We start from the raw sequence: 13,933 nt of genomic DNA on the forward strand, positions 1-13,933 counted from the left end.
ACCTCGTACACACACGGCTCTGCTCCGTACACACACGGCTCCGCTCTGTACACCTCGTACACATACGGCTCTGCTCCGTACACCTCGTACACACACGGCTCTGCTCCGTACACCTCGTACACACACGGCTCTGCCCCGTACACCTCGTACACACACGGCTCTGCTCCGTACACCTCGTACATACACGACTCCGCTCCGTACACCTCGTACACACACGGCTCTGCCCCGTACACCTCGTACACACACGGCTCTGCCCCGTACACCTCGTACACACACGGCTCTGCTCCGTACACCTGGTACACACACGGCTCCGCTCCGTACACCTCGTACACACACGGCTCTGCTCCGTACACACACGGCTCCGCTCTGTACACCTCGTACACATACGGCTCTGCTCCGTACACCTCGTACACACACGGCTCTGCCCCGTACACCTCGTACACATACGGCTCTGCTCCGTACACCTCGTACATACACGACTCCGCTCCGTACACCTCATACACACGCGGCTCTGCTCCGTACACCCTGTACACACACGGCTCCGCTCTGTACACCTCATACACACACGGCTCCGCTCTGTACACCTCGTACACACACGGCTCTGCTACATCCCCCCCTGTAAACCCCTCCTGACCCCACACAGAAACTTCCCCTCATCCAGCACCATGACAACCAGCACAGCACAGTCCTGTATATACTGAGGCCCCTGATCACCCCTGACTCCTCCCCTCCTGTGACCTCATCCCAGGTCCTGTGCGCACAGAGCAGCCATATATGTGGTGTGCGGCTCTGCAGGTGGAGGTAGGTGCTGGAGATTCCCCATTACTGGGCTGCACAGGGGACAGTAACCCCTCCATTCCCGGAGATAGCGCCCCCTGCAGGTGGAGGTAGGTGCTGGAGATTCCCCATTACTGGGTTGCACAGGGGACAGTAACCCCTCCATTCCCGGAGATAGCGCCCCCTGCAGGTGGAGGTAGGTGCTGGAGATTCCCCATTACTGGGCTGCACAGGGGGCAGTAACCCCTCCATTCCCGGAGATAGTGCCCCCTGCAGGTGGAGGTAGGTGCTGGAGATTCCCCATTACTGGGCACAGGGGACATTACAGATGTTGTCGTCCTTTTCTAGTGCTGGCTTTCCCTTAGGATCGGCCATTGACATTACATTGTGGGCTCTGACACCCGGCGCTCCGTACAATCCGCTGTTCCCAGTGGCAGCCGTATATGATCAGTTGTGGCGAGGTGGAGCACATCTATGAGCTGTATAGTAGCTACATCCGCTCCTGTCTGAGTGAATAAGGTGGAGGTGGCGCTGCGGGTGATGTGAATGTGCTCTATCACTCCACAACTAATCACGTCCGGTCATCACTGGTTCCAGGTGTCGCACCCCACTGATCTGTTACTGGTGAGCTATCCTGAGGATCGGCCATCAATATAAAGTACTGGACATCCCCTTTAAACCCTTCAGTACTGAGCTATAACTTTCACTAAGGTAAGCTATCTGGATATAAGGTGTATGTTCAATCCTTCCATTATCCATTGCATATATCCCCACTATGGGGTGTGTCGGGGGGGTGCATGGATTGGGATCAGAAGATCCACAAGGGGTGCTGTGTTGGTACTGGGTCTTCTTATGACCTGTAATCTATATTATTTCTGAGGAAATGGCTGCCACAGACCAACAGGTTTAGGCATACGAAATAGTGATTAAAAGGGCTCGGTGTTGTTCTGGTGAAGTCCAAACATCACTACATGAAGGAACAGCACATTGGTGATGTAAGGGAGTGAGATATGATGGCTTTCTTGCTTCCCTTCCTCGGATTGCCCCTTCAAATATTAGTATGCATATATTGTTAATTGATGTTTATGACAAATGCCTGCGATACTGCTACATAGTAATATGTATTATCGCTCGTCGTTTATAGTATTGCCACTAGTATATTTGTGTTACCATCTGTAGAGTCAATGGAAAAAATGAAAGCGGTCTCAATGGAGCGCTGCCGTGAGCCACACCAGTGGGCAGGACGGTAGATAACAAGCCCAAGGCAGCACCAGCCGCAGACCCTAGTTGAGGGATAGTAACTGTAGAGAAATGAACCGCGGTCAGGAGGGCGCCAAGGACGAAAGGGAAATCTGTCTGTTTGATGTCTTTATTCCACAGTGGAATAAAGACATCAAACAGATTTCCCTTTTGTCCTTGGCGCCCTCCTGACCACGGTTCATTGCTCTACCATCCGGTAGAGGACTGTTTTATATTGCCTTATGTTCCTTTGGTTTAATATGTGTGATTAATGTTTATGTACAGTTAGGGTAAGTCAGTACATCCTTCTATGGGAACATTAGAGGAGGGCCCTTTAGTATATAGTATACATAGTTATGGGTAAGTGTAGTTCTGTTGTGGGCCACTAGATGGGGGCATACTAGTGGGCCTTATAGGTATAGCTGATAGGATGTTTATAGAGGGTTAATTGTAGGAGGGGTTGCCGGGTAGTAATAGGGGAGCTTGCAGGAAGTTAGTTCAGATGGGGCCAGGTTGCCCTATGGCCCACTTGGCTATAGGCCCTGAGAGCTTGGCAGCCACACAACGTTCAAGCGCTGCAGACCACGTTACCCACGGCCACTGTGTATCATAGCAGTAGGCCACTGTAGGAAAGGAAAGATGTGGTGACTTATTGTCTAGGCTGATGCTTTTAGAGCAGGAATCGGTTGGACTGATGAGATGAAGGAAGCTGGAGCTTCGACGAGTTCGGTACAGACGGGCCAGAGGCAACCAAACCTGATGAATGATGACTTTGATTCTGGGGTGAAACAGGCAGAAGGAATTGTCATCATGATGAGGCCAGGTCAGCAAGTAACTGGAAGGCAGTTTAGGATGGTCCGGTCCGGGCGTGTAGTGCACAGAAGCGACAGCCAGAAAGGGAAAGATGAGGGAACAAGTAAATGTCACAATGTACCAACTGTGGATGTAATGTGTGAAGTATTCAGTAAAGAAAGTGTTAAAGTTAACTTGGACTGAGTCTCCATTGCTCGGGGTCACCTGGAAGACGGACCGTTGTCACCTAGGAAGTGCCCAGAGGAAGCTGAATCTGGAGATGCATGTATGCCAGAAAGAAGAGTATAGTTTTGTGTAGGGGAAGGACTGGACCTCGATTTTGCGGTTATTCAGGTCACGACTACAGTCCTGTCCCTCCCTTACATTGACGTTACTTCCTTAACCATGTACAGAGCGAGCTACGAAAACCAGACTATTTCACATCGCTTGTGTGGTCTGTTCATGATGACTCTTCTAGTTCCTGGGACATCGCATATTAGAGCGTTCTTAAAGTAAAGCGGTCTTTTATTGCCCAAACCAACCAATGAGCTTTCATTTCACCTGGGCATCCAATCAGAACTCAGATTTATTCTTACCACAGTTACCAATCAGTGTTCAAGTTTCATTTTACCTCGTCAGCTGTTTCTCTGCGGAGGACAGTGGTGGTATGTGTACCACATGGACTTTTGTGATAGTGGCGGTCGATGTGCACACACGGTCATTCACTGACACACAAAACTCTCTTGGCATTGATTACTTGGGAAGCATTTGGTACAAACGTTTGATAAAGTCACAAAATTGGCTTCCCCCATCTGGTAGCAGATTTGTGAGGAAAGCCGCAATAAAAATTCTGAGGTAAAGTTCTGCCTGGGTGAAGCCTCTAATGTGAGGAAGATTTGCCCTGATTCAGATCAGTTTGTCAAATTGATGCAGTGATTGCATGCACAGTAAGGCCATGTGCACATGTTCAGTATTTGGTCAGTTTTTACCTCCGAATTTGTAATTCAAAACCAGGAGTGTAACAATCAGAGGAAAAGTATTAGAGAGACATGTCACCACTGTATTTTTTTTTTTTACCCACTCCTGGTTTTGGCTTATAAGTACTCCAGTAATTTTTATAATTATACGTGATTCCTTATGATATGATATTACATCGTCATCTTCTCCCCATTCAGGTTCCTACAATATTGAATCCTCTCAGTGGAGATCTTCTATATTAGAGAATTTTCCTGATTGACCCGTCAAGGATGAATGGTAACAGGGACCAGATGTCAGAGAGAATATTGCATCTCACCCTAGAGATCCTCTTCCGGCTTACTGGAGAGGTGAGAGATTCTGATGTCACATTACATCATTCTTACCTATGGGAGTAACAGACGGACAGAACTGGAGAGGTGAGGACTCTGGAAATGTCTGTAGTGAGATTTATTAATGTGTCTCTCCATAACCAGGATTACACAGTAGTGAAGAAGACCTCTAGTGAGCGCTGTCAGTACCCTGTGTCTGAGGGATGGGGAAGAACTCTCAGCCCAATCACAGGGCCTCCACCTCACCCCCTGATACAAGAGGGAATCAATGACCAGAAGATCCTAGAACTTGCCTGCAAGATGATTGAGCTGCTGAATGGAGAGGTGACACTGCTGGGAATGCTGGGACATTATACAGTAACGCTATGAAGGGATCGGGGAGATGACGGTATCATTGTATGTGTCAGGTTCCTATAAGGTGTCAGGATGCCGCCGTCTATTTCTCCATGGAGGAGTGGGAGTATGTAGAACGGCACAAAGATCTGTACAAGGACGTCATGATGGAGGTTCCTCATTCCCTCACATTACCAGGTAATAGACAGGGCTAAATACACACGGCCTATAATTATCTGAATGTACAGAATGAATTCAGTTCCTGTATAATTTTTCCTCCAGTTCTATCCAATAAGAGGACAACACCAGAGAGATGTCTCCTTCACTTTCTTCCACAGGACTGTAAGCAAGAAGATCCCAATGTTCCTCAGGATCATCAGGTAGATGGAGAGAAGGTGTGATGAGATCTCCCCTATGATGTGTAGACGGCTGTGAAGATCTTGTGCTCAGTCTTGTTTTATCCACCAGTATTATATGTTTTATACTTGTGTAATGAGAACGGTGGAGATGGCAGGATTAGAGCTGATCATAGATGTGACTTCTTCATCTGTCTGTGACTTTTACAATATTTGTTTCAGGGTGAAGATCTGACTGATACTAGTACTACAGAGACATACGTGAGGGGTGATGAGTGGTGTAAAGAGGAGATTCCTACATATGACTACCCAGGTGAGTAGTAACCAATAAATGTAAACATGTCACAGATTCTCCTCAGTCACTGGCTGTCATTGCTTTATCGGTTGTGTAGTTCGACCATATCACAATTAAAGGTCACCATTTTGCCACTATACCCCACTGTATTCTTTTCCACCCAAAACTCTCCCTATTATTGCCTCTTGCATGTCAATGTAAAGAGGCTTATTCGTCGTCCAATGCTTCTTTGGTAAATTTAATGTGTAAATTGCCTCTTCAGAGAGGAAGAGGACTTGAACTCTATAGCGCAAATTTGAGATTCTGATTTGGCCTTTATCCTAGGATTCGTTAAAAGGTCGATAGTGACTCGTAGGATCGCTTTTTCCCACAGGTGGCACTATAGAGGTCTGCCCTTTTCCTGTTTGAAAAGGCTATTTGTCTATTAGTTTGAGCTTTTATATAACAAATTGTACTGGAGCCATCGAATGTTGAATCTGCAAGGCCAGAAAATAAAATTTCCCCCTTATTAGTAGAGTAAACTAAATGTAATAATTTTTAATCTTGACCAAATGTGTATTTCTGTACAATAATAGAGTTTCCCTTATCCTGACTTTTCAATTTCTGTGAGAAAAGACCTTTCTTAACTTCAAAGAAGTTCGCGATCAACTACAGTAGAAACACATTACACCTATGCCATGATACTAGAGTTTAGCGAAACAGGTCGGCCAGATTCAAAAGTCGCCGACTTATGGCAAAGTCGGGTTTCGCCGACTGAAACCCGACCACAGCGTGAGGTCTGCCATGCGGTCGGCAAAACGAGCGCTAAAGTCGGATTTCCTAAAATGCTTGCACGTGACTTTTTTCAGCCACTGAGCAAGGACGTACACTGTGGGCAACGAGATGACATGTGCAGCGTCCGGGGGGGGGGAGGAGAGAGAGTTTTTGCGCACTTTAAAAAAGCGGTCCGGCATGTAGGTGTGCTTACTGTCCTCCACTCCCTGCCGACTTTGCTTTCCCATTGACTTGCATTGGGTTTCGTGTTTCATTCGGACCTTCGACTTTTCACGATAGTTGGCCGATTTCATTCAGCTCGACTTTTGAGAAAGTCGGGTTTCATGAAACCCGACTCGACCCTAAAATAGGCAAAGTCGCTCATCTCTACATGATACAACTCTAAGCTGTGTGTGGTTGATGGCTCTAATGACTCCATGTCATGAATTTCATGATGTTTTCAATCCTAAGGAATGAAAATTACTGCACAATCTCTCCTAAAATGGGGAGCATAAATAGTTTTTCTACTTTTCTAGTTGTTCCAATGGTTCATCATAAATGAGATCAACTCCGATTTAGTACACTATGTTGAAAAGTTCTCTCTAAATGTCTAATATTTCTTAAAGAAGCTCATCAAAGAGGAAGTATTGTCCCCTACGATAGGTTAGATCGCCAAGTAGTACCATGTCACTTACTCTAATTCAGGGGTGCACAACATGTTTTGCTCTAAGGGCTACATTGCCATACTGAACCAATCCAAAGCGCCACCAAAAGAAGTTAAAGGGGTACTTATATGAATATATCAGTAGAACCACCATCCGAACATTAATATATCACCATAACCAAGTTCTGCTAAAAAAAAAAATCAGTTTGACACAAGCTAACTTAAACAGAGTTTTTGCAGCAGAAACTTGTCAAGTCCTCCTCATAATCTAATGTCTTTAAGTTTTGAGGATTTTTGAGTTTTACCATAACCGTGAAGCACATTATGGATTGTGTAGGGATTCGCTCTGGTAGGTGATGGCAGGGCTGCAGTAACGAAGCAACACACAGGAATAAAATCCAATTTCATTGGTTAATGTCACGTTGCAAACAGCAGAGAACCACTGGTCCCAGACTCAACCCTTGCACGGGACGGGCTTAACTAAGTGGTTGCCAGGTCCGCGGCATCCGCCAGGTGCCATTCCCAGGGTTGTTGAGAGTCTTGCTGCTATAATCCTGCAGCACGGGGATCCTGTATACAAGTTCAGGCTAAGTCGAGCCAAGTTCCTGTAACTTCCAGACACACTCACCCTGTGCCAAACACCAACCTCCATTACATGGCCCATAACCCCTCCTACAAGTGAGGTAGACATCACATGGGCTGATCACGTGACCATGACATCATCGCAGGTCCTGTCTTTAGGGAAAACCCGGCCAAACATTAATCTGCTGGGAGAAATGTATCTCCCATACAGAAAAACACCCTTTACTGTACCACAATTGTTACATGTGTACAAGCTCAGAACCACAATCAGCACATGTATCCGACGCCAGAACCACCATCCATACATGAATGCAGCGCCAGAACAATTGTCCGTACATGAATGCACTGCCAGAACCACCATCCATACATGTATGTAGCACCAAGCTTAGTACAGCGGTCAATTGTAATTGTATTGCTTGAACCTACAATTCCCAGTATATCCTCAACAATGGTAAGGACATGATGGGAGTTGTTGTTACCAGCCATCATCAGACTGCATATCATACAGGAGCCACAGTGCTAATGAGATGCAGGCAGGACCAGAAATAAACATTTACATCTAGGTACCTTATAGGTGACATCTTCTCTGATTCAAGTCATTCCCATCCCTTTTGTCTCCGTGTAGTACATACTCCATGATGAGATTTCAAGCCCAGAGTTCGTCTTGCAGATTTCCATCTTCTCAGTCTATAGCACCACTTCTCCATACAGTGCCCTTAGAAATGAAGGAATCATTATTCTGTTACACAAATATAAATATCTCCCATGCTGCGCCCCTGAATATATAATTGCTACCTCACTCTGTTTCCTGCACGAAATATCCCCCTTCACTGCCTTTCTCCATAATGTCCCCCCACACTGCCCCTCTCCATAATCCCCCCACACTTTCCTTCTCAATAATATAATAATATACCCCACCCCCACACTGTACCTCATTCTGTAATGTCCCCCCACACACTGTGACTCTCCATGTTTCCTCCTGTACTGCCCTTTTCCATAATATCCCCTCCTCACCACACCTCTCTTAATGTTCCCTCACGCTGCTGTTCTCCATAATGTCCCCTAGTAACTGCACTTTTCAACAACATCTCGCCACATTATCTCTTTGCAAAAAGTCCCCTTTTCATCCTCCGTAATTGTCCCATAATTAATTCATAATGTCCCCTGGAAAGTGACACCAAACACAAAAAAACACATTTAATCTTTGGATCTTCCTGTAGAGCTTACCAGAGCCCACTGCGTCTTTGCCACCACTGTATAATGAAAACCTGGCACTCAACTTAAATGCTTAAATGGAACAGTTTATTTGTAGTACCAAACAAAACGTTTCGGTCAGTGCAGACCTTCATCAGTTACGTGCTCAAAGATTGTCTGTACTTAGATTGGAGGGCGCTTTTTGTATGTCCCTGTAAAGTCAAATGTCAGTGTGCTGCTGGAGCGCGGTTAAGTCTTATCTGTCTGGTAGGGAAGTCTTATCTGTCTGGTACTACAAATAAACTGTTCTATTTACGCATTTAAGTTGAGTGCCAGGTTTTCATTATACTATATATGGTTTGGGAACCTACCTCGGCACCACCACAGTTGTGCACACGGTGTTTTTTCCTATACGTATTTGCTACCACTGTGCAACAGGTTGCGTTTGGCGCTGGTCGGTGCACCGTCAAAAGGACGCATGCGCCGCCAAACGCATACCTGCGCATGGCCTGCGTCCCCAGTGCTAAAGATAGGGGACGCAGGTCGCATGCAGTGTCATGCGCCCGTAGGCGGAGCTACCGGAGGAGGCGGGGCGGGGCTTAGCGGCGGCTGTGCGCAGGCCGACGCTGCGGCCTGAAACGCTAATGTGAAACCACCCTAAGTACTGCACAACATCCTTTGGAGTGTGGGAAAACCAATCCAAACGTGTGACTTATTGTTCTATATTTCTTGGGATCAGGCCCCTGGTTGGACAGATGTGCTCACAAGCTGCCTCTTAACCATCAGCTACATTTAATTCCAAGAGGGAAAAAAGGTCCTAGAAATCCAGTCTCCAGTCATTCAGAAAAGTTGTTTATGAGCAAGGCCACATGCAGAGAGGAACAAAGACACACATGCCCCCTCCAGATGGAGGACAGGAAATGCTAATGTTAGCATGATCACAGTATGGTCCAAAAAAACAGTCTGACACTTTGTTACAGCCAGAACGGTAGTAAAACAGAATGATGGAAATCCACATAAAGTGACTGTATTACCCTCCCAGAGTTCATCTTTAGGAGTAGTGACTATTTTGACTCCACTGGTAAACTCTTGAAACTAGCAAGCAGTGGATGCTGGGGAGTGAAAATTGCATATATGCCATTTTGGTTCTCAATAAGTGGAGCCCAGAATTTGCTTCAGGAGAAACGACCACCATTCATTTTTAAGTGGCTCCTTCTTGCTACAGCAATGCTATAAATGTGGACAGTAACAGTATTTGGGCATACAGCAGGACTCAGACTCGAAATATTTGGCTTTGGGAATACTGGTTTAACTGGATTGGTTCATGGAAGTCATATTGCTTTTCAAGGTCAACTGTTAATTTTTTAACTGTTTTTGTGTGGGTAAATAATTTAATTTTGCTACCTAACTTGCAATTTGGGTATTTTAGGAATGTTCTAAAAATATAATTCAGTTTAATTTCAAAAATAATCTTTATTCTTGGCAGGTGATTGCAACAAGATATCAGAGGGACAAGTGACATCTACAGTTTTTAAATCAGATGACCTTGATATCACTCAAGATATAACTGACATCTATGCCACTATTCCAGAAATACAGTCATTCTTTCACAGCAAAAATCTACCATCTGATACTTTTAAACAGGTCCTATCTTCTGATTCATCACAGACTATAGAAAAAAATAATTGTCACAAAAGAGACACTAAAAATCTAACTGCTCATCGAACAAACAAGACATTTTCAAGTTTAGAATATGAAAAAAGTTTTACCCTAAAAGCGTCTCTTGTTACACATCCAAAAATTCACATAGAGGAGAAAAGATTTTCTTCAGAGTGTGGGAAATATTTTAACCCAAAATTAGAGCTTGGTTGTCAAAAAAGAGTTCACCCAAGGGAGAAGCCATATTCATGTTCAGAATGTGGGAAATGTTTTGCATATAATTCACATCTTGTTACACATAAGAGAACTCACACGGGGGAAAAGCCATTTTCATGTTCAGAATGTGGGAAATGTTTTGAAATTAAGTCAAAACTAGTTGCACATCACCGAACTCACACAGGGGAGAAGCCATTTTCATGTTCAGAATGTGGGAAATATTTTAACCAGAAATCAACTCTTGTTAGACATCAGAAAATTCACACAGGGAAGAATCCATTTTCATGTTCAGAATGTGGTAAATGTTTTGCATATGAATCAAGTCTTGTTAAACATGAGAAAATTCACACAGGAGTGAAGCCATATTCATGTTCAGAATGTGGTAAATGTTATGGGTATAAATCAGATCTTGATAGTCATCAGAAGATTCACACAGGAGAGAAGCCATTTTCATGTTCAGAATGTGGTAAATGTTTTGGATGTAAATCAGATCTTTTTAAACATCAGAGAACTCACACAGGTGAAAAGCCATTTTCATGTTCAGAGTGTGGGAAACGTTTTCCAGCGAGATCACAACTTGTTCAACATCAGAGAAATCACACAGGGGAGAAACCATTTCCATGTTCAGAATGTGGGAAATGTTTTGCATATAAATCAAGTCTTGTTGAACATCTGAGAACTCACACAGGGGAGAAGCCTTTTTCATGTTCAGAATGTAGGGAATATTTTTCCAACAAAAAGAATCTTACTAAACATCAAATATCTCACAAAAGGGAGAAGCCATTATCATACTTAGAATGAGGGAAATGTTTTACTTGAAAACAGGTATAAACCATATATTTTTGTCAAACTGTACAAGAAAACACATAACAGAGAATCAAAGTAATGACAAATATGTAAATGAGAAAAGTAAATTAAAATTTACATTTGAATTAAGCATGAAGTTATTAATATATCTGTTATCTAAAAATCAAATTTAATGCAATATTCCTTTCTATATTTCACAGTTATGTATTTATATATTCACTATATGGACAAGAGTATTGCAACACCTTCCCTTAAACCTCCTCAAAAATACCCAATATTTTCAACTCTCGCTTCTTCCTAACTCCCAATCTCAAGTATGCCATTCATCAGTCTCATTCCATCCACAATCTCCGTGTGTGTACAAAGTCTTTAACTTTTCTATACTAGAATAATAAACATGTTCATATTGTAAATTACTATTCACATGTACGATCCATTCCTTGTTTGTTGGAACATCTGGTGTTATCCATTCCTATTAAAATATAATGTCTCCCTCTCCTCTCCTCACCTCCCTTATCTAAATTTGTAATGTTCGGGTAAGATTATCTACTCGGGACGTGGCCTGGCTGAGGATGTAAGCAGTCGCAGGGAGGGAGCGCTCCTGGACCTATAACTTATCCTGAACTCCACTGGGCCGCAACGGAGTTAATTTACAGCCTCATTATCTCCAGGGTTTATCCTGCTCGCATCGGCACCCACATAAGGTGATTTTTTGGCGGGGGAGCAAACAAAAAGCAAAAAGTGGCAGCGGCAGGAAAACAAGTAGATTTTCAAGATGGCGTCGTAGCGTCCACTTCAGATACCCAGACAGGGAGGGTGGCGGCCATACATGCTGCAGAGAAGCTGGCAGAATACGCCAGGGGATCAGAGAGGAGCTTCCAGGCCCCATACAAACAGCTTCAGGAATTATCCGACTCCACACAGATTAACTCCCAAGACGCCATTAGGGAGAATGGGGGGGAGTAGTGCTAGCTCCCATCCACCGCTTTCCTGTGCACAGGACAATCCTGCAATATCAGCCACATTCCAACAGACTACAGATTCTACACTGAAGGACATCCTAACTGCTGTTAATCATCATGGCACAGTCATGTCATCCCTCAGCACTCAAATGGGCCAAATTAAAGAGGAAATCTCTGCCATGAGGCAGGGCCTCCAGAAAGTTAATGATCGCATGGCAGCCTCAGAAGGGAGGATTAGTGACCTTGAAGATAAAATGCCACAGATATTGCAAGTATCAGCTCTGTTTAACAAGGCAGATAACCTGGAAAACAGGCTAAGAAGAAATAATGTAAGAGTCATCGGGGTGCCAGAGAAAACAGAAGGAACTAATCCGACAGAATTCTTTGAGAAATGGATTCACGAAAATTTTTGGTGCTGAGGTCCTGTCCCCACTTTATGCTGTGGAATGAGCCCATAGGGTTCCTACCAGACCCCTCCCACCTAGAGCCCCCCCTACGGCCAGTTTTAATGAAATTACTCCACTACAAAGACAGATGCCAACCTGAGGGTGGCCAGAAATAAAGATTCTATAATGGTAGATGGCCACAGAATATCATTTTTTTTCTGATTACTCCGTTGAAATGTCAAAAAGGAGAGCTCAATTTACGCATGTGAAAAGGCGCCTGAGGAATATGCAAGTTTCATACTCTATGCTGTATCCGGCTAAGCTCAGAGTGGCAGCTTGGAATGAAACATTCATTTTTGAAAATCCTAAAGATGCTTTACATTGGCTGGACACGAATCAGCAACGGCTTAGACAAGAACAGCGACGCTGAAATATATTTATTATGGCTTATGTCATCTAGGATCATCAGTTTGGCCATTGACATTATAACATAACCACTATGGCCCAGTGGACTGACTACTTTGATATTCATTACTCGGTCCCGGTGGTATCAGGATCCTGTCAGCGCCGGCGGACTGCCGCGGCTGAGAAGGGTAACTCACCCAGACTACGGGAGGGCCCGGGGTCCGAAACTGCAGGGAAAGTTCCGAGAACAGGACCTGGGACACTAAAAGTAAAAAGGAGTACAAGGACCTACGATCATGTGACCACAGTGGGCGGGGCTTAGCATCCCACTTCTGGAGATGACTGTAGGATTCTACTACAGGGATTCTGTAGTAGTGGTGAGGGAAACGCAGGTCATACACGGAGAGGGCGGCGCGGTACCAGAGGTCAAGCAGAGAGTAGTCAGAACATAAGCCAAGAGTCTTACACAGAGATAGCACAGTACCAGAGGGGTATTCAGAGAATAGTCAGGTCATAGGCAAGGAGTCTTACACAGAGATAGCAACGTAGTACAAGAGGGATAGGCAAAACTAACAGGGACAAAACCAGATCAGAACCAAGCAAGCACAAAGCACACCAGGGTCACACACACTTGGCCAAGGGTCTGAGTATAAGCGACGAGGAATGAGCCCACAATGAGGCTATAAAAAGCCTCCCAGAATCTGAGTGAGGCCGTCCACATTAACCTCTGAACTACCTAATCCCACAAGCTGAGCAAACCATGACAGTACCCTCCTCTCAACGGGGAGCCTCCGGACCCCAGGTTTCCCCGGATGCCGGGCATGAAACGCACGAACCAGATGGTCAGCGTGTACTGACCTGGCTGGTACCCATGACCGCTCCTCCGGACCATACCCCTTCCAATGTACCAAATACTGCAAAGAGCCCCGAACCCGCCTGGAGTCCACAATATGTTGTACCTTGAACTCCATATGTCCCTCAACCAAAACTGGAGAAGGAGCAGTGTCAGTACCTTCCCTCACCGACCCCAAGGGTTTAAGTAAAGACCTGTGAAAAATATTATGGAGTTTTAAGGAGGGAGGAAGACGGAGGCAGTAGGTTACCGGGTTCACCACTTCAATGACCTCATAGGGGCCAATAAATTTAGGCCCCAGTTTGGCGGAGGGCAATCTAAGATTTATATTTTGTGTGGACAGCCACACCTTA

General features: G+C 44.9%; 1 protein-coding gene across 1 annotated transcript; it reads left to right on the forward strand.

Moving 5' to 3' along the window:
• The first annotated feature begins 721 nt into the window (after window positions 1–721).
• Window positions 722–11,472, forward strand: LOC141051060 (uncharacterized). Its single transcript, XM_073547892.1, has 7 exons — window positions 722–801; window positions 3,984–4,133; window positions 4,260–4,439; window positions 4,523–4,646; window positions 4,731–4,828; window positions 5,027–5,117; window positions 9,779–11,472. The coding sequence occupies exons 2-7, from the start codon at window positions 4,056–4,058 to the stop codon at window positions 10,966–10,968; spliced, it is 1,761 nt and encodes a 586-aa protein (XP_073403993.1). The 5' UTR covers window positions 722–801; window positions 3,984–4,055; the 3' UTR covers window positions 10,969–11,472.
• Window positions 11,473–13,933: the final 2,461 nt, after the last annotated feature.

This window comes from Dendrobates tinctorius, unplaced genomic scaffold, assembly GCF_039654945.1.
Source record: "Dendrobates tinctorius isolate UK_male_01 unplaced genomic scaffold, ASM3965494v1 ptg000155l, whole genome shotgun sequence".
In the NCBI taxonomy this organism is placed as follows: domain Eukaryota; kingdom Metazoa; phylum Chordata; class Amphibia; order Anura; family Dendrobatidae; genus Dendrobates; species Dendrobates tinctorius.

Bases quoted from the DNA above. Each gene is read 5' to 3' on its own strand.
- LOC141051060 (XM_073547892.1), top strand. From the start codon at position 4,056: ATGAATGGTAACAGGGACCAGATGTCAGAGAGAATATTGCATCTCACC. The intron at 4,134-4,259 runs GTGAGAGATTCT...CTCCATAACCAG, and splicing joins TCTTCCGGCTTACTGGAGAG to GATTACACAGTAGTGAAGAA. The intron at 4,829-5,026 runs GTAGATGGAGAG...TATTTGTTTCAG, and splicing joins ATGTTCCTCAGGATCATCAG to GGTGAAGATCTGACTGATAC.